We start from the raw sequence: 19782 nt of genomic DNA, 5'->3' as shown, positions 1-19782 counted from the left end.
TGGGTTTTGAAAGCAAATGTCCGTTACAGCCAGCTTACACGGAGTTTGGCATACTACAGCTATTGAGAGAGAGAGCTTGCATTCCCTGTGAATGAAGAGTTGCTAGATCCTGCTAGGGAGCTTTTGAACCACCCATGTGCATAAAATAAGAGGCAAAGATCTTCAGAAGTCTCTAGTGATTTGGGGTGACTGATTTGATACAGCTGCAGGAGGGCCAATTTTCTGAAAGTGCTGAGCATCTGCTCTCTGCAAAAATTGGGGCTCCTTTAAAGTGTCTGAAGTGGGCCACCAAAAAACTTGAGGCGCCCAAAATCACTTGTCACTTCTGGAAAACTTGGGTTAGTCTCTTTGTCAAGCCTGCAGGGAGGGTTTGAAACTGTAATTCCAGCATATCTGATTTTGTCAGTAGTTTACAAGAAGTCCCACTTTGGAAGAAAGGCTTTTTAATCTGTACTGATGGACAGCTTGCACAATTTGGGAGGAAGGCATATTCCTCAGAGAGTCTTATTTCAAGAATGACAAAATATTGTGGCATTACAGTTATTCCCACTGGACAAACTAAACACTGGACACTTGGCTTGGGAGTATCCAAAAGGAGCATAGATATCCTGGACAGTTAAGGAAGGATGGAAAGTAGATAGATATTCCTTAAAGATACCATCACTACAAGATTTTCACCCCTGGATCTCAAGTTCCCAGCACAAGATGGAACAGAACTCCTATAGCTCTAAGAATTTTTGACTTTCTGACACAGTAATAATTCTAGCAACTCATGGGCTCTACTCCAATACTTAGTTATGGTGGATTAATCTTTGGTCATGCTACTTTCCATTCTAGCAGTCTTGACTCTGAGATTCAGATCTTTGGGTTGAGATGCAAGCACAGATGGTGAAGGGTGCTTATTCTCCCACTGGTGGAGCTGAACTGGTTGCAGCAGAAATGGATATTTTAAGAAAAAAATCCAAATGCAGATAATGTCATGAAGGAGAAAAATTAACTGCTACTATTAAGGCAGCAGAGGAAACATAATCTACAACGCATGATATTCTCTGTGACAACACTACCTTTTAATTTTTGGTGGGTTTGTTTGTTTTTAAAAAGACTTAGGCCATAATTTTCAACCCTGGATACCTAAATATGTGTGTAAGAACTGAACTTCAGGCAAACTTCATTGGAAAAATTTGGCCTTAGAATCCAAAGGAATTTTCTCTATCCCATTTTTAAGGGTAGTTAAACCTTGGGCCTAGAATCTTGGCATTTATTTTAAATGGTTTTATTAAAATGTCTGTAAACCTAAATCTGTTTGTTTTTATCTGATTTTAAATGTTCCATTTGTTTGTTTCTCACCAGGGAGACTGCAGCTATGAACTGGAAATTCAGCCTTATTTAAATATGGACGATATTAAAACCTCAAATGCTCAAAGGAGTAGATGTCTTTCCACCAGCAACTCCAAGGCTCAGAAGGCATTTTCATCCAGAAAAAACGTGGCACAAGGATCAAAAGTAAAACTTGGTTCATGTTCCTTAAGTGAACTTGATACAGAATGTATTTCACTGTTTAAAACAACCAACTTCAAGACCACTAAAAGAACATCTGCATTAAATTTGAAAATGCCTTCAGCAAGTACAGAAGTTAACATTTTAGATTCTTTTTCAACTGCAGAGGACGCTGTTTCTGAATGTACTGTACATAAAAGTCTACCAGATAACAGAGAAAATGTGACATTTCACTCAAATGAATTTACTGCCCCAAGTGATCTCAGTGGAAATGTTACTAGTTGTGCAAATGAAATAGTAAAGGAATGTAAATCTGTAAATCAAACCTGTAGTTCACTGAACAGAAACTGTGCAGATTCTGGTTACAGTAGCTTCACAGAGGAGAAATCACCAGTTTCACCTAGCTTGTTTTACCTACCTGAAGCAGAGTTGGATTCATTTGCACTCACAGCTCCAGCTGAGGATCCTTCATTGATAAAAATAATATTAACAAATGTAAAAAGGCTTTTGTCACAGTCTCCTCCACCTTTGAATAAACTCCATAATTGTGAAGGATTGGACAGAACCAGAGACGATGAAATCCAACAACCTGTTCCTTTTCAAAAAGTTATTTCCAACACATTCACAGAGGGATTGCAGGGTAAAACCTCTGTCTCTTTCACAGAGTTCCAGAATCCATCACTTCCCACTCAGAAATGCTCAGAATTAAATGCCCCCAGTAAATTGTGTTCCTCTATAAGTAACTGTCCTTCAGAACCAAGCTTCCTTTCTGAGGCTTTTGTTGGCAAGACAAATAATGGTCTTAACTGGGACGACATCTTTGACTGTGATAATGGAGAGCACACAGAAATTCAAAAGGACAATCTAACAATGGTAGATCATGCTCTGGCAAATAGCCCTTCAGACAGAAATTCAGTTGACGGGTATAAAATGGATTCTGAAAAGTTCCAGGAAAATGTGGCCACTGACAGAGATGAGAGCATAAATTTATTTGAAGATGAACATTTTTCTGATGCTAACAATGCAAGCCTTTCTAAGTACAATTGCAGTAAACTTTTGATGTCATCAGATTTGTGTGATAAAGATGCACCAAGTGCTGGACAAATTTCTGAAGGGCATATTTCAGATGAGTGCTTTCTAGACAGTGATACAAACCCCAGAGAATCACTAATAAGCTGTAGGACCAGAAATTTGAAAATACCTGAACATTTGGATATTGTAAGCAAACAATTTCTGGATAATGAAGATCTTTATGACTGTTCTCAGGAACTGTTCTCCGTTAACTTTGATCTGGGGTTTTCTATTCAAGAGTCTGAGGATGAACAAATAGACATGAATGGTAGTCAAAATTCAGATAGTATCTTGGGCACTCATGTAGATATTAAACCTACTAGAGGTGAAAATGAGTTATCAAATGATAACTTAAGACATCCATCTCCACCAAAATTGAAAGATGAAAGCATTGGAAGAACAAACTTTTCTACACCATTGCCCTCACAAAATCAGAGAACGAATCAAGCAAAACTGACTGAAAACTGTATCTCAATCATTTCTCCTATGAAGCTAACAGAAGAAAAGGAACATGGATCATATGACTCTTTAGCTTCTGCATTTTCCACACCAAAAGGTAGAAAGGTTAGGAATGTTAAAGTCCTCAGAAGAATTTCTGTGAATGCTTTTTCTAGAATCAGGCAGGAAATTCCCCAGATTTTGCATACAAATAAAGTAAATACCAACACTGTTAAAGTTGTGCTAAATTCAGCTTTTGATACACCAGACCTCCCCTCAGGAAAGACTGAAAACCTGGACCATAGACAGCTGCATGTTTCCCAGAAGTTTCCTATTGAAGGTAAGGTGTCAGCTGTAGTTAATTGAAAGGTTGCTCATACTTCCATTAAAAAAAATAAATAGATCTTCCTGTAGAATTCAGTAATTCATGGGTCCTCAACCTTTAGGTTGTGACATCAGGAGTGTGGGAGGAAGCACAACCCCTTGATTTCTAGGAGAGGTGAGAGGGGGGAACATTTATGGCTATGTGGGGATGGTCCCCAACACTCTCTTGGATGGATAACACAGTATGGATAATGTTGTACAGAGATTTCCAGAGCATCAGCTAATAACTCCTACCGGTTCTACTGATAGGAATAAATTATTTTCTCATCACCCTTGAGCTATCATAAAGAATTATTCTTTGTTCAATAAGGGTTCCTTTGGATTACAGCTGAGAATTTTTTTTTTATTGGCAGCATTCAGACTCAGCAGTGGATTATACAGTCTGATTTTTGAGGGGAGAAGGAAGAGAAATGTGTGAGCATAATCCTAAGGAACTTTAGTTTCTGTAAAGCTTGCCTCAGATTTCACTTGGTTAACATGCAGAATACATATTTAAATATGACTGTTTCAGGCTGAATGACTGTGAATACTGCAGCAATGGGGGTCTAGGTTAAACCCCCTAAAATCTGTGCACAAGTACTGATCATGTGAACATGTGAGATGCAGTTATGTGAACTGTAGCTGCCTTTAAAGCCTGTTTAATCTTCTCAGTGTCTTATTTGTAATCATCTCGATCTGTTACTCTGTAACCCCTAAATCCATTCCTTCACATTTTTGTATCATAGTTCTAAATGGGACAGAAATTGTATTGACAGATCTGTTTAATTTTAATTATACAGTGACTGACTTGCATGGTAAATATCTCCTGACAATAACTTCTGCTGGAACATGGATTGCCTTTATAAATGTCAGTTTATAAAGGGTGTAAGGGTGTGTGTGTGTGTGTGTGTGTGTGTGTGTGTGTGTGTGTGTGTGTGTGTGTGTGTGTGTGTGTGTGTGTGTGTGTGTGTGTGTGTGTGTGTGTGTGTAAAATCTTCTAAATCTCTCCCTTGTTCTAGGTATCTATACCACAAAATTCATAAATTCCATACTGCTGTCCTTAAAAGCCCAAACCTTCCCAACTGATCAGGGCCAGCAGTCTTCTCTTCCCTCCTCTGTCCCTCCAGCCCACTTATCTCTAAATAACCTTGAACTACTTTGACAAAATTCAAGATCTAATGTTACTGAACCTGATTCTTGGGGCCTACTGAGGTTTGCTGCCTGGTTTCATTATTACTCTTAAATGTTGAAAATAACCCACTGCTGAGCAGTCTCTTCCTGCGGCTGAAGAGTCTTTCTTTTCTCCCCCTACGCTCCTACTACACTTGCTCAGTCTCTCCAGTTACTGGATTCTCTAAAGTCTCTTGTTTGTTTGCTTGCTTTTGCCAGAAACCTAGGTTCCTTCTAGAATCTGGCTGAGGCACATTGCTCGGACTCTCACATCTTCCTATGTGATGTCTATATCTGTTCAGTCTTTAGGATGTTTGAGCAAGCAACTTCAGTAAACACTTAAATTAACTAAATTTAATAAACAAATTCAACCTAGTAAAAAAGTCTGGAATTAGTGAATTAGGTCAGTTATTTCCAACTAGAAGAAGATGTAGTGAATAAGGATCACTACAATTTAATGTTTGAAGACATTGCTATAGAAGTGCTAGGTAGTATGCTTCTCCCTAAAGTAGTAAAACCAATGTTCACCTCGCCTTCTTTCTGTTGCAAGCACCAAAATTAATAAATAAATAAATAAATAACCCTGCCAACTGTGACTATAGCAAGTCTCAGGCACACCTTGGAGAAAAAAATTAGAGAAGGTGAAAGGACTGCTAAAATAGCCTCTTGATGGCTCTTACTGGCAAATTAGAAAACTCATCAGAGAACATCCGTCTGTTAAGGAACTCCATGTAAGAGTCAGAATGGACAGCTATATCTTGGGCAGTGTAGGGAATATGGCATCTTTCAGAATACATCAAACAGGGTATAATTCTTTGTAGTTCACTAGAAAATTAATACACAGACTGTTACAGATTTCGTAAGAAGAATTTTCAGTCAGTTCCACTTCTCTTCAGGGTGTCTGGAACAAAACAAGAATGTGGCAACTAACAAGAAAATAAATATGTAACTTGTTCACTGCTAATATGGGTTTTTTCCCCTCTTTTACTTTATCCCCTCGACTCTTCATCTTCTGTGCTGCATGGGTAATTACTTCAGTGCAAAGAAATACACAGTAAACCTCACTTTCCTTGTATCTCAGTAGGAAAATACTTGTTTTGGTTACCAGGGCTAACAGGAACAATGCTTACTACATACATCAATAAATAATTATTTTTTTAGTCATCTTCAAAGCCAAATAGATTATGATTGTTTGGTTAGAGCTATATTGTGTTGTAGAGAATACATTTTCTTATGATTGTTATCTATTTGCCACTCCTCAGTAGAAAGTAGCAGCGAAAGTGAAGAAGAGATTGTTTTCCAAAGGAAAAATAAGAAAAAAGGAAATGTTTTGAAGTCTCCTGATGTGAGTCATTCAAAAAAAAGAACGTTTCATTAAACGCCAAAGCGAAACTCCTTTCTGGAATCTGTAATTACATTTTAATTTATTTCTATTCACCAAGGTTAAGAATAACAGCGATTTTGAATCACCAGTTCATGCTGTCAAGAAGCGTAGGCATCCACTTAACACAGTAAGTAAATGCTTGAACAAGACATAAAGAAAATGTGTTTAAAAGAACACAGTTTCACTCAGCTGATTTTAAAATGGCAAACACTTTCCCAATCACTATAGAATCTTTCCTACTTAAAAAAAAAAACAACCCAAAACCTGCTTTGGTGTACAATAAGGAACGCTGACTCACGAATATAAAGCATGCAAAGTAAAGTTTACAGTGCATTTTAAAATGTGCTAAGGGACAACATCTCTTGCAAAATGGCCTCCTCTTCATTCCAATTCTAATAATTAATTTCTCCGATTTTCGGCTCTTGGTCACATTTTTGGATGCCCAATGGCCTGTGATGGGATGTTAGATGGGGTGGGATCTGAGTTACTACAGAGAATTCTTTCCTGGGTATCTCGCTGGTGAATCTTGCCCATATGCTCAGGGTTCAGCTGATCGCCATATTTGGGGTTGGGAAGGAATTTTCCTCCAGGGCAGATTGGAAGAGGCCCTGGGGGGTTTTTCGCCTTCCTCTGTAGCATGGGGCATGGGTCACTTGCTGGAGTATTCTCTGCACCTTGAAGTCTTTAAACCATGATTTGAGGACTTCAGTAGCTCAACATAGGTGAGAGGTTTATCGCGGGAGTCTGTGGGTGCGATTCTGTGGCCTGCATTGTGCAGGAGGTCAGACTAGATGATCATAATGGTCTCTTCTGACCTTAATATGTTGGGCTTCAAGAGCTAGCTCATCAGGGGCCTGATCCAGGACCAAAAGCATCTGACCCAAACTCATTAGAATGTTTCTTTCTTCTCTCCCTTTGACCCCTAAATATCTTATTTAAGATGATATGTAGTTGTATCTGGCAATGAATTATACATTCACAGTTTTAAGAACAGAGCCTCTCTCCTTATAAGGATTAGTAAAATAAGAGAGTTGTGCTACCAATAAGCCCACAAAGCTTTCATATCATATTTCACTTAATCTTTTTTCCCAATGACATAAGCTTTCTTCTCCCTTCCTCAAAAATGGATGGCTTCTTTATTTCATAGAAAGATTACTATTAATGTTCTTTTTGTGGGAGTATAATTATCAACAAATCAGATGTACAGATTACTTAGGTCAGAGAATCTCAAACTGGGGGGTGTTCGGAGGGCGGTGGGGGAGAGAAACCAGAGAGCAGCAGATGCTGGCCAGGCACCCAGGTCTGAAGGCGGTACCACCAGCAGCAGTGGAGAAGTAAGAGTGGCAATGCCATAGTATGCCACCCTTACGTCTGTGCTGCCTTCAGAGCTAAGCAGCCATATATGTACTTGTGTGGCAAGAGTGAGGGAGGCATAAACTACTGCAGACACAAAGAAAGGGGGTGGCGCGATCAAATAAGTTTGACAACCACTTGCTTAGATAATATTTGATATTGAAGAATAGCAAACTGAGCCATTAGGAATGGTTACATGACCGTCTTCTTCCTATTCACTGAAGTGTTTGTAACATACTCTAGTCAGACGTATCTAGTGATGAGGGCATGGATTTTCACAAGAAATCAAACAGGACTGTGGATTGCGACATGAGCCGTTACAGGAAACAACTAAAAGGTGTCAAAAGGCAAAAGAGTGATGACAACTTTTTTATGTTCAAGGTAGGAGCTTTACATGTTGAGTAGAGGGTAGGGTCCTCGGGGGGGCTGTTAGGAGTGGGGGGTCCAGTGAGGGAGTGGTCAGGGGACAAGGAGCAGGGGGGAATGGATGGGTCGGGGGTTCTGAGGGGGACAGTCGGGGGCAGGAAGTGGAGGGGGCAGATAGGGGGCGGGGCCCAGGCTGTTTGAGGAGGCACAGCCTTCCCTACCCTGCCCTTCGTACAGTTTCACACCCCAATGTGGCCCTCGGGCCAAAAAGTTTGCCCACCCCTGGACTATATGCTCTCTGCTTTCAGCATTTGAGTCAGCCCCCATTTTGACTTCGGCTACTCCGTTCTAACCTCAGTTGCAGCAATTTGACTACTCTTTCATGGCTTTCTCTTCCTTTGATTTCAAAGTCTGACATATAAAATCTGTGGTCATCGGAGAGCCCTGTGTCTCCTGAATTCATTAACTGATTTTACTTATCTACGATACAAGTTCTTCTGAAGTATGCTACTGTAAATTACTCACTTGTTTGCATTTTCGTAGAGTGCAGCCAGACAATTTTTAGATGAAGAAGCTGAACTTTCCCTTCAAGAGGCAGAGGCTATTTCATCTGATGAGAGTGATTCAGAGAACGAACAAAACTCCTCGCTCAATCAATTCCTTAATGATGAGACACAGTTCACAGAGGTTTTAAATGGTAAATGAAGAAAATCACTTTCCCTTCTATTAAAACAGTGTTTGAGATTTTTATTTGGCTCTTCTCTTGAAGATCTGATCTCACAGGTAACCATTAGACACATTTTATCGAGGAACATATTGCATAAAAGGCCAAATATTTCCATGCGGTGAAAGCAATGTGTAAAAAGGGTGAGATACACAATGTCCAATTGTTGTATGTGAGATCTGAGAAAGAAGGATGGGAAAGAGGGTGTGTTGGAGAAGAAAAGGGGAAGATTTTCTAGTGAAAGTGAGAGGTGTGTGTGTGAAGACGAGGAATTTTAGCTGAGGCAATGTTCCACATGCCCCTTCTTCCTTTCTCTCTCCCCCGTTTGCTTTCATTATGTGGGGGCAGCTGCTTCTCTTCTTCCCCCCACCCCCGAGGGCATCGGGGCTTGGAATCACATACTGCATCTGACCCCAGGCACTGAGACCTGTCCTGCTGCTGGAGCTGGACGATTGGCTCCTGTTGGTGGTGGAGTGTGAGGGATTGATACAGTTTGCTGCTTAGGCGGGGGGTAGCCCTTGTGAGCTCCTTGTTTCAGCCTCACCTTTAATCTAGTTGCTGGATCTCTTGTGATTCTGGGAGGTAGGCAGATCACTTAGCTTTGGGGCCTGGAAGGGATTTTTCCCATATGGCAATGACCAACCTACTATGTGGATTTTCACTTTCTCTCCTATATTCTGGAGGTCTGGTTTTGAGAGGTTCAAATGACAATTGTCACAACTTGGGCAGATTCCAGTGCAGGTGGAGGGGTAGAAAGGGTCGATGTGAGGTCCTTGTAACCCATGCAGCTGCTGGGTATTGGTCCTGGGCACAGCCCTGCATGGAGAGAGGGTGCACCTTTGTGTGACATGGCATATGGCTCCCTTCACCTCCTCTCTCCTACCTATGACGTGAAGGAAGGGAGCAAGTCAGCACTTTGTTTTCCAGTCTCGGTAGGCTTGAGGCTGCAGAAGGGGGCATGGCTTTCACACACACCCTCAAATTTATAATCCGCCAGGGCTATCTGTGCCAGGTGAGGTCTGCATTGGAACAACCCTGCTGGGTAGTTTGGAGTGGTCATTCCAGTTGGATAATAGTTTTAAATAAAGCAATGGCCACTGCGTTTAACCCTGGTATGGTGTCTGTGTCGCATGGTGTTCATGTCCACATAGATTTACAATGCATTTTATTCTTCACTGCGGGCTTCTGGGGTGTGACAGTGTTGTGCAATGTTGAAGAAGCTCTTCAAGGATTGACTGATTATAACCAGGTTGTCTTTCCTTAAGTGATTTTTTTCCTCCATTATGAATGTAGAAAACCCTCCATTTTCCATTCCAGTTGGGGTCTGTCTGGATCTTTCAGGTCTCCTAGGAAAATGCTTTTATATAAAGTGAGGATTATGATCAGGTGCTTTTTAAGATAAAATGGTATGAACTTACTGATAAAGTTGAGGAAGCAAAGTTTTTCTGCTGGGATGATTAATTAATTGTTTAGTACTTTTGTGCAAATCGTTGGCTGTGTGGGGAATGAGGCAGGACCAAGGAATTAGTAATCACAAGTGAAGTGAGTGGTTACTCCAGTAGATTACTGTCTGAGGTTTGTTCCCCCCGGGGAATAGATCTGGCAGATGGCCTGTAAAATCTGTTCCACTTTCTATTCTGAATTATTCTTTTAGCAACAAGGATGCATTTTATACACTATGCCAGACTTGCATCTGTTTCATTTCCAACTTTCTGCTCCCCTGTTCTGTACAGTCCTATATAAGGGGATGAGGGAGGAAGTAAGTATGGGATTGTGGAATATCGGACCGCAAAATGTTGGAAATCACCAGCTTTGGAAACAAACGTTTCATGTAAGGAGGTGGGAAGAAATTGATGCTAATGGAGGGTGTCTTGTTCAGGTTAAATAATTAGGTGCTCTGAGTCTGGAAGGCTAATTTTGTCTTTGAGGGAAGGATGTAGGAAAATGGATTCATCTTCACTTTGGTTTGATAGATTCTTAAAGGCAGTTACTTGAGGAGTGTTCTCCTGCAGCTCAGTTGTTCCCTGTTTATATTGGATTTCGACAATGCCATCCCTGTTTTCAGAGCGACCCATGAAGAGATGATGGTTAGATCCATTTTCAGGGAGACTTGCATAGTGGAAAAATGGATGGTTTGAATGTTACAGATACATGATGTCAGCCTTCTCTGTTTGAAGCTATAATGAGCTTTATGAGGTCTGCCTATTGGGAGAAATCTTATGGCACAAAAGAACGTGCCATACGGGATCAGACTAATGGTCCATCTAGCCCAGTAGTCTGTCTTCCCACAATGGCAAATGCCAGGCTCTTCAGAGGGAATGAACAGAACTGGCAATCATTGAGTGATCCATTCCCAGTCGTCCACTCCCAGCTCCCGGCAAACACAGGCTAGGGAGCGTAGGGTTGTATCCCTGACCATTCTGGCTAATAGCCATTGGTGGACCTGTCCTCCAGGAACCTATCTAGTTCTTTTTTGGACCCTTTTATAGTTTTGGCCTTCACAGCATCCCCTGGCAACAAGTTCCACAGTGTGACTGCGTTGTGTGAGGAAGTACTTCCTTTTTTTAGTTTTAAACCTGCTGCCTATTCATTTCATTGGGTGACTCCTAGTTCACTGTTGATAGAAGACTGGGTAGGTCCAGTCTTCTGTTTTTCTAAGAGCATGTGGGGATTTTGTAGGAGACTCTTGAGTCTTTATCAAGTCAGGAAAAATTTGAAGAGCTTGTTTTGCTATGGAATATTACTTTGGGCAATACCTTTATGGAAATGTTTATTTTGTTGGTGGAAAACCATTGTGTAATTAAACACTTAATAAAGTCTCTGTTTTCATAATTTTTATTCAGATTCTGAGATGGAAGGAGTTTATCTAAAATCTGTGCGTAGCCCAGCTCTCGGCAACAGGTATAAAATGGTGCATAAAGGATTCAATAGTATGGCTGTTTTCTCACAGGTATGAAGTGAAATGACTCTGCTTTCCTCAAGAAGTGTAACCTATTTAAGGCTGTATTTCTGTTTAATCTTTCTTTCAGGTTTGTTTGCAACCCAGGCTTCCTAAATAGTTCTTTCTAGCAAAAACCCAGTTTATGATTTTATTAGTCATTATAAAAGAGACCAGAATGCATACACTGATAGACATGCATGCCTCTGTACTTTTATACTACTCCTTTTTCCATCCGAGAGAGGCCGTTACCTAATTTGAAGTTAAATGGTTTGGTTTTCAATATTTAGTCGTCTTTCATTAATTGAACAATGCAAAATGGACAATGGCATTAATTATTGCCGGTGGCCTCTTTGTAGTTGATATAGTATCGTACGTTGCCCTCATCACGGCAGTAATACTGATTTTATAGGTGGAAATCTCAATTTTTTTGCTATTTACAAATGAAAAATCAAACTAGCATGGTAATTAAGCTGGTCTCCTACACTTGCATGCAGATAAATTCCACAAAGCATAAACAATGCACACAGGGGCTGCAGAATCTGTGGAGAAGGTACTTTTTTTCTGAATCTGCCACTGCTGTGGCGTATATGTAACCTGTGAAGCTTATGTTCCGAACTTGACCGCACTCTAGAATTTAATTTTGCATTTCCCAAATCTTTGTGCATTGAGATGTATTGTGCAGAGTAGATAGCTTGTTTTGAAAACAAATCTAGCAAAATGCCTGTCTCATTATTGTAAAATCTGTTGTATAGGCCTAGTGGAAGCCATTTTGCATATGTTGTGGAATTTGCATTGTATACATAGTAGAATGTGAGTTGTGTGTCATCAGCATTGTTTAATGTAAAAAATTGTAGAATTTTGTCTTTTGGGTACAAGTTTGAGGTTCTAGAATGAATGAAATTACAAAAAAATAAATATTTGTAATCTGAAATATTTAGCTATAACACATACTGAAAACTGAAATTAGGATTGATTGTTTAAAATGCAGTCTCAGAACTATTAGCCAGTAAATCTCATTTAATTTCTCCTGTTATGTTAGTCATATTCACTTTAAATATTTTCTAGTGACAAATGATGGGCCTGAGCCTGCAATACTTGCAGTTTCCCATTTACTCCCTGGGGAATCACACACATGTGGGGGCTGTAGGATTGGGCACTGGAAGTAGCTCAAATATTAGGTACCTGTTTTGACTTCAGCAGTTTGCATAAAATGGATAAATGAGCACACCACTTATGTATAGTGCAAAGCCAAAGTGATCATGTTCTAATTCCTTCCAGATTCCTGAGCAAGATGAGGCTTACTTAGCAGATAGTTTCTGTGTTGAAGAGGAGGAAGAGGAAAATCTCAGGAAAAGTGACGCTAGTGAAGAAGAGGAAGTGTGTGTCAATTTTGACCTTGTAATGGATGAGCGCTCTGCTAGTGGAAGAAAACAATACCTCACTCGCCGCAGAGTAAAATTAAACCAGGCCAAGACAGAACAGAATTGTGCAGTTCCGTTAACAAAGAAAAGGTCCCGAATTATTGTTCTTGATGATTCTAGTGGGGATGAAACAAATGTCAGTAATCAGAGGCCAGTAAAAACAGCTTCTCCCAGGAGAGACTACAGCCATGCTCACATACCCAAGTCATTGCTTTCAGACTCTCCTGGACAGCCTAAAGCTCCTGCTAGAAAGAACTCTATTCATCAGCCCCTGGAGAACAAGGATCAGAGACTAATTAACCTGAAAGCTTCAGTGTCTGAAGTGTTGGACTTTCAGCCAGAAAGTAGGGGCAGAGGCAGGCCGTCTTCGCTGGCTTTTGCCAACAATGATTTGCTGAGAAGGGATGGGGATTTTCAGGCAAAACTCAAGGTGGGTATTATTTCAAAGGCATAAGAGCGCCATTTCACTTCACATGTATTTGTAGAGTGCCTTGCAAACCGGGGCCCTGGCCCCGAACGATTAACTACTTGTGCTGCTGTAAATACAGGTGATAATAATGGCTGTGAATCTGGTGCCATTCGAGAGAAAGTTGAAGGGACAGTGCAACGGAGTACTAGGGAAGTGGCCATATCTCCTTACCACTCACCAAGTGGAGCTTTGCTGAATGCTCTGTGCATTTGATGGTCCAGGTCAAGATGTTGGGAACTGACAGAATTTTCAGTTAACAGTCATTGAGGAACATGACCATATTTCCGATAATGGGGAGCTTCGGATCGTTTGGGGTCAAATAACCAGGGTTCTGTTATAATTTCTGTATTTATAATTCCTGTAATAGGTTTGTACACTTGGTCCAAAATCAAACCCTGGGTGGTCTAAAATTTGGCTCCTAAATCTTTGTGTAGGAACCCAAATCAAAGCAGCCTGATGGTCAAAGGTGCTGAGCACCTGCGGTGCCACTCAGTATTGGTGAGTGCTGATTACTTGTAAAGTTCAGGCCCCTCATCTGGTACCTGCATGCCGATCTGGGAGCCTCGCTTTAGGCAGACAGATTTGAAATGTTGACCTTGAAGCTTAAGTCTCTGCGGTACAGAAAAGTTACAAACAAAATAAAAGTGAATTTCTCATTAAAAGATGCAACTGAATGATTTCTGAGAGAATGCCAGGATGAGCGTGAAACGAAACTTGATGCTGCTAAGCCTTTATATTTAAATCTACATTCTTAGGGAGTGCCATCCTTTTGCTCCATATTGCCATTGCAAACGTGGTGTAGTGTGTGCTTTTTATGTTTGCAGGTGGAAGGTTCTTCAAAAAACCTCTGTGCAAACACTTCAGATACATGGTGCTCTGGTTCCAAGGGAAATTCTGCTGCTGCACCACCTGTTTCAGCTGGTCTTCTAGAGAGAAAAGCCTCCCTTTGCATTCTGGTCGACAGTCGTGAGATCTCCTCTGGATCAGAAATAATTTCCTCCCTGAAAGCGGTTCATGGAGTAAAGGTGCAGGTTTGCTCTCTCGGAGGCTGTGATTACATTGTGAGCAATCGAATGGCAGTGGAAAGGAGAACTCAGTCAGAACTGCTGAACAGTATGAACAGGAACAAAGTTACGCAACGGATTCAGCATTTGCAGAGCATGTTCGAGAGGATATGTGTGATTGTGGAAAAGGACAAGATTAAAGCAGGTTAGCTAGTATTCACACTGCTGCTGTGACTGGCAAAATTAATAGTTACTGCACTGGCTTTATATACTACTGGAATCAGTGAAATTTTAAGAACATTTGTTTTAGAACCTTTGTGAGGTCTTATGGAAATAAAGCCAGAAACCCATCGCTACAAGCTGAGCAATATAATTTGCTATATATTGAAAGGTTTTATAAATGGATGTAAAGTTATTTGCAAAATCAAACATAGTGATCCCTATTTTATTTATTCATAACAATGCTAGTCCCTGAGGCAGCCAAAAGCCAGCTTTGCCCAGTGAGATGAAGGCAATTTACCTTCTCTTATTTGTTTAGCTGAAAATATTTTTTGAAGTAGTACTGTAAAGGTAAACTCCAATGTTCCCTCAAAACAGCGTACTGTATATTTTTAAACTAAAGCGTACTTAGCATTAAGACAGCAACTTGTTCCATCAAAATTGCCATGTTGCTGCCAATAGACTTTTAGTATCTAACAGATTATGTAGACAATGGCCTTGCTTTGAAATCAGAGAGAGAAGTAGGAGACTCTATACAGCAGTTGTAGGTATTAAATTATTGAAACCAAATGTTTTTGTAAATGTAGCTTTATGTGAAGTATAAATGCTTAAAACTGTAACTCCCAGTGCTCCTGATCCCTGCCCCTGTGTAACAAACCGGCAGAGGACTATGGTATTGATGCAAGTTTTGAACATGGACGCTGAGAGTGAAGTGCTTAAATTCTGTATAGTCACAAAAATAAGTGTCTTGACTTATGTAAAGGTGCCTCACTATCCCACTGCTGATGCTGTTGCACACATTGTTCATTCCTGTAACATCCTGTCCACTTTCCCTCATTCCATTGTTTCCAGAATGCTGCTTCTTTCCTCTTTTTCCTTCCCCATTACTCCATCCATGTTACTTATCTGCTCAAGTTTCTTCATTGGCTACTCATTTCTCACCACTTCATGTTAAAGCGCCTAGTCCCTACCTTCATGGCCCTATATAATCTCTCCTCATCTTTGGCTCTTCCTTCTCCTCCACTGCTTGCCCCTGTGCTCCTCCCAGTCCCTCATGTTAACTGCTCTTCATCTATTTTGCATTTTCAACCTAGAATTTTGTCGTCTAGCCCTTGTATTTGGTACGGCTTCCTACTTCTTTTCTGCCACGTTTTCTCTTTTCCTCTTCCAAGAAACCAGCCTTCTCCCCAATCATCTCTTTATTTGAGTAGTTTTCCCTCATCTCATCATCTTATGTAGTGAGTTCTCTAAAACAATCTTATTGTTTGTAAAGTAACTTACAAAGTTGTGGTCATGATTATTGATGTATATTCCTTCTTAACAATCCCAGATTTAAAAAGAATTCAATCTCTGTGAAAACTCTGATTCTGAACTTTTCTATTCTAAATATGCAGGAGAGACTTCAAGATTATTCCAAAGGACCAAGTACTATGATGCCATGCTGTCAGCCTTAATCCGGGCTGGAATCCGAATCCTTTTCAGCTCTTGCCAAGAGGAATCTGCCCATTTGCTGAAAGATCTGGCTCTGGTAGAACAGAGAAAGAATGTTGCTATTCATGTACCAACAGAAGTGAAAGGGGCCAAACAAGAAGCTCTCCGGTTCTATCTGAGTATTCCCAACATCAGCTACGTAGCTGCACTGAACATGTGCCACAGCTTTGATTCTGTGAAGAAGATGGCTAACAGGTAATGGCAGGGTAGATTGCATTGCAAATACCTCAGGATTCATTTTACAGGGAAAAGTGAATTTGGCAGAGGTGATCCTTTCACCTCCCTCTGTGCCTTTGCTTTTCATGCCACTTCCTTGGCCCTCTCACACAGGATCTCTTGCCAGGGCAGGAATCGGCTAGAGTGGCTTGGGGTAGCAGTCTCTGCCACAGCACTGTTCATAATAAAGTTACCTGAACCCAGGGTTTCTCAAATGCAGCCATCGTGGCTGCATGTGGCCACCAGGGGCTTTTCTTGCGGCCACAGCCTCCTGGGCAGTGATTGGGAGGGGAGGGGCAAGGGGAGAGAAGCAGTGACTCCTCCCCTAGGCCACCAGCAGAGGTTGGACCCCCGCCCCCCCTCTGGAGCCAGAAACGCTGGAGGAGCAGGCAGTCAGTGTGAGTCCCCACCTTCCTGGGGCCGGTGGGGCTCAAGCTTCCGGCTTCAGCCCTGGGATGGGAGGCAGCAGGCTCTGGCCATGGAGTGGCAGACCCTGGCCTCAAGGCTTCGGCCCAGACCTGGGCTTCGGGCGCTGACCCCAGGCTCCTCACTCCCTATTGCTCCTGGCCCCTGCTGCCTCTCTACCCACCTCCCCATCCAGGGCTTAATTTGTCCCTCAGCATGCCAGGGCTGAGTAAATTTGCTGTGAAACGTGATATTTTTATGTTAGTATCAATTTTCACTGCCTCCCAGCTAGCTAGAAGACTGCGTCTGTGAAAAATGATATTAACAGACATACAGATATCACGTTTCACAGCAGCAGTCACTTTCCATAGTCCATCAGAACCAGAGAGCTGCTTGTTTGGCCCCTTTCACCTCTGTTGGCACAGGAACAGCAACATTCTTTCTCTGTTCTAGCAGAGCAGACTGCGACCCTGAGCCACGCGAGCCATTTACTAACTAGCAGAGCAGACTGCGACCCTGAGCCACGCGAGCCATTTACTAACTAGCAGAGCAGACTGCGACCCTGAGCCACACGAACCATTTACTAACTAGCAAGTCTAAAACAAAACAGAAACCAAAAAAGCAAAAGAAACAACAATAAAAGACAAGAACATGCAAAGCACCTTATTTTTATGTCTATTCTGTTGCGGTCCAGTAAAGAACAGTACATTATTTTGATTGAGTTTGAAAAAGAAACCTTATGTAAATAAATTACAGTGATTTGGGTGTGTATCTGTGCATATTTATATGTTTTTCCTAAAGTTAATTAAGTATTTTAGGAAAAAATTGTCAGAGCAGCCACCAATAAGTGTCGGTGGCCACACTTTGAGGCTATCAAAAAATGTGTTGAGAAACCCTGTGCTTTCCTTCCTTCACTGCTTCCAGGTGTCTCCCCCCAGCACTGCTCTCTAGGCTCCCTGCTAATCTTCCCTTCCTAGCTCTGGAATGTGACATAAGCCCCCTTCCTCAGCCCTGCCTTTGCTCTCACCTCATTGTGTCCCAAGTTGTTCTCTGCTTTGGGCTGGTCTCCTCTGATGCGGGGAGTTCCCTCAAGTCCCAGTGAGAGAATACTTTGAAAAGTTCCCTGGCATCTCTGGGCCCTCACTTTACTTGTAGCAGATACCTGTAGCAGATTGAACAAGCAACTGTTTCATTTGTCCCAATTGGCTTTTCCCCTAGTGTGGAACCTAGCTGGAACCCAAAGAGCAGCATCTGAAATATCCTCTTTTGTGTAATGTCTTTTGCAGCTGCCCGAAGGACATAGCCACCTGTGCCCAAGTGAGTCAGCAGAAGGCTGAGGAGATCTACCGCTATATCCGTTCTGGCTTTGACTTGCAAATGCTGCCTGAAAAACTTCACACCAAAGGGAAGAGTAACACGTAACAGGAACACACTGAGAGAAACACAAGTCTGGACTCTGGAACTTTGAGGCAATTTATTTTTAAACAATGCACTTTATTATTGTTACATATGATTCACTGTAAAATATGTAAATAAATCATTGCACAAAAAGTATATTTCTTTATAGGTGGGAGAGGGGATGTTGAGTTGTGCTGCTGTGACAGAATGAGACAGTATCTACGATGTTGGTACTTGGGGGAAGCATTTGCTGGACCAGGTCCACTCTGGCCATCCCTCTCTCTCTCTCAACAATTTTTGGAAGAACAGATCTGTCTTGCATGGTAACCTATGTGGCTCTGTCCTTCTCTAGTGGCTGGTCCATACACAGGAACGTATGAGTCTACTTCTGCCTCTGAGCTACAGAACCAGGCTTCTTTAATTTGGTCAGTAAAATTTCATGTGTTTTGCAAGGGGCATGACATTACATCTCAGCCCCTCCACTACAGTAACGAGATGGTACTGCTTTATATTTTTTCATAGCTAGATGTTACTTGAAAGGTGTTACTGTATGTATGCCAAATATGGGCAGGGATCATGTCATTCAAACTTTCCCTGGCAGATGCCCATCATGTGGGCAAGCTGATCATTGTGTAAAGATGCCAAAATGATTTCCAAAGCCATCTGAATTCTCCCTGTCTCTTACTAATAATACTTGTAGCTTATTATGACATCAGGGTTACAGCATTGTTACAGCTGAACTGGTTAATAATGGAGGCCTAAATAGCTTGTCTAAATGAAGCAAGGTTGTCAGCTGAGTGGTAGTACACATGGCTCCTCTTGTCCAAAGAATGTAGGATTAACATGCTGTTCATGAATTCTAACTACTTGTCCACATAGAATGGTCTGGAACCACAGCTGGACAGTGGGATTCCACAGGTAGACTAAAGTTGGAGCCTTTGCTTTGCTGGGTTATGGAAAGATAGTAAGCGCCCCACCAAACTGATCCTTCCACATCTAGTACATCTTCAAACTGAGTTCTCACATCAAGAGTAAAAACTTTAGTGGCTCATTGTACCCAATGGCTTTCCACTCTTGAAACATTATTCAAATGCAGAAACATGATGTAAAAAGTTTCGATATTCCAGTGCTGATCCATTTGTCGTTTTGTTCTTCGGCAATATGTATCCAGGAACCATTTGACTCAATGATACACACTGATGTTAGGGAGCTTATTCCTTCACCCACTTACTTCTCTGGTCCTTCTCGCATGAACAGAGAGCAACAATACCCGAAGTCCAAAGGTGCAAACAATTCAATGTTTATTGGGGTGAACTTCCAGCAAGCATGATTCCAGTTTCCTTCCTTAGTGTCCCCCTTCCCAGCTCTGACACCACAGAGCTTTACCTGTGTCCCTGTTGCCATTCCCCCCCTTAGCAAAACGTGATTCCAATTTCCCCCCCCAGCCCCATTCCCTGATCCCATTCCCACCCCCTTAGCAAAACATGATTCCAATTTCCCCCCCCCAGCCCCATTCCCTGTTCCCATTCCCACCCCCTTAGCAAAACATGATTCCAATTTCCCCCCCCCAGCCCCATTCCCTGTTCCCATTCCCACCCCCTTAGCAAAACGTGATTCCAATTTCCCCACCCCCATTCCCTGTTCCAATTTCCACCCCCACCCATTCACTTCCTGATTGACTGCAGACTATATAGTAAAACTTGAGTTCTGCTTAGCTATACCTTAACCAATCATTTTCCTGAAATTTAACTAACCAATCCTAACATATTGTAACATGATTATGTAATCAGTTATATCCCACCATCTTAATTAGTTTACACCCAGCAAAATTAATTATACAGCAGACAGGAAC

The 19782-nt window shown here is 41.6% G+C and overlaps 2 protein-coding genes across 11 annotated transcripts in view; both read left to right on the top strand.

Annotated features, from left to right (window-relative positions):
- The window catches only part of FANCM (FA complementation group M), a 142688-nt gene extending 124605 nt beyond the window's left edge, over nucleotides 1-18083 (top strand). For 3 of the 10 annotated variants that reach the window (XM_077819706.1, XM_077819709.1, XM_077819710.1), the window contains 10 exons: nucleotides 1351-3346; nucleotides 5802-5884; nucleotides 5982-6050; nucleotides 7520-7657; nucleotides 8186-8339; nucleotides 11210-11316; nucleotides 12586-13158; nucleotides 14022-14406; nucleotides 15815-16106; nucleotides 17819-18083. In XM_077819706.1, the coding sequence (XP_077675832.1) occupies nucleotides 1351-3346; nucleotides 5802-5884; nucleotides 5982-6050; nucleotides 7520-7657; nucleotides 8186-8339; nucleotides 11210-11316; nucleotides 12586-13158; nucleotides 14022-14406; nucleotides 15815-16106; nucleotides 17819-17954 (3933 nt within the window). In that variant the 3' untranslated portion in view covers nucleotides 17955-18083. The other 7 variants (XM_077819707.1, XM_077819708.1, XM_077819711.1 and 4 more) reach the window with 7 other exon arrangements.
- A 100-nt stretch (nucleotides 18084-18183) lies between these two features.
- Nucleotides 18184-19782, top strand: part of LOC144266587 (uncharacterized) — a 52399-nt gene continuing 50800 nt past the window's right edge. Inside the window, exon 1 of the mRNA XM_077820018.1 lies at nucleotides 18184-18355. The gene's annotated coding sequence lies outside the window, so the exon portion shown is untranslated. The remainder of the gene's footprint in view (nucleotides 18356-19782) is intronic.

This window comes from Eretmochelys imbricata, chromosome 6 (genome assembly GCF_965152235.1).
Source record: "Eretmochelys imbricata isolate rEreImb1 chromosome 6, rEreImb1.hap1, whole genome shotgun sequence".
Classification (NCBI taxonomy): domain Eukaryota; kingdom Metazoa; phylum Chordata; order Testudines; family Cheloniidae; genus Eretmochelys; species Eretmochelys imbricata.
This window is presented reverse-complemented; position numbering and strand designations above follow the sequence as displayed.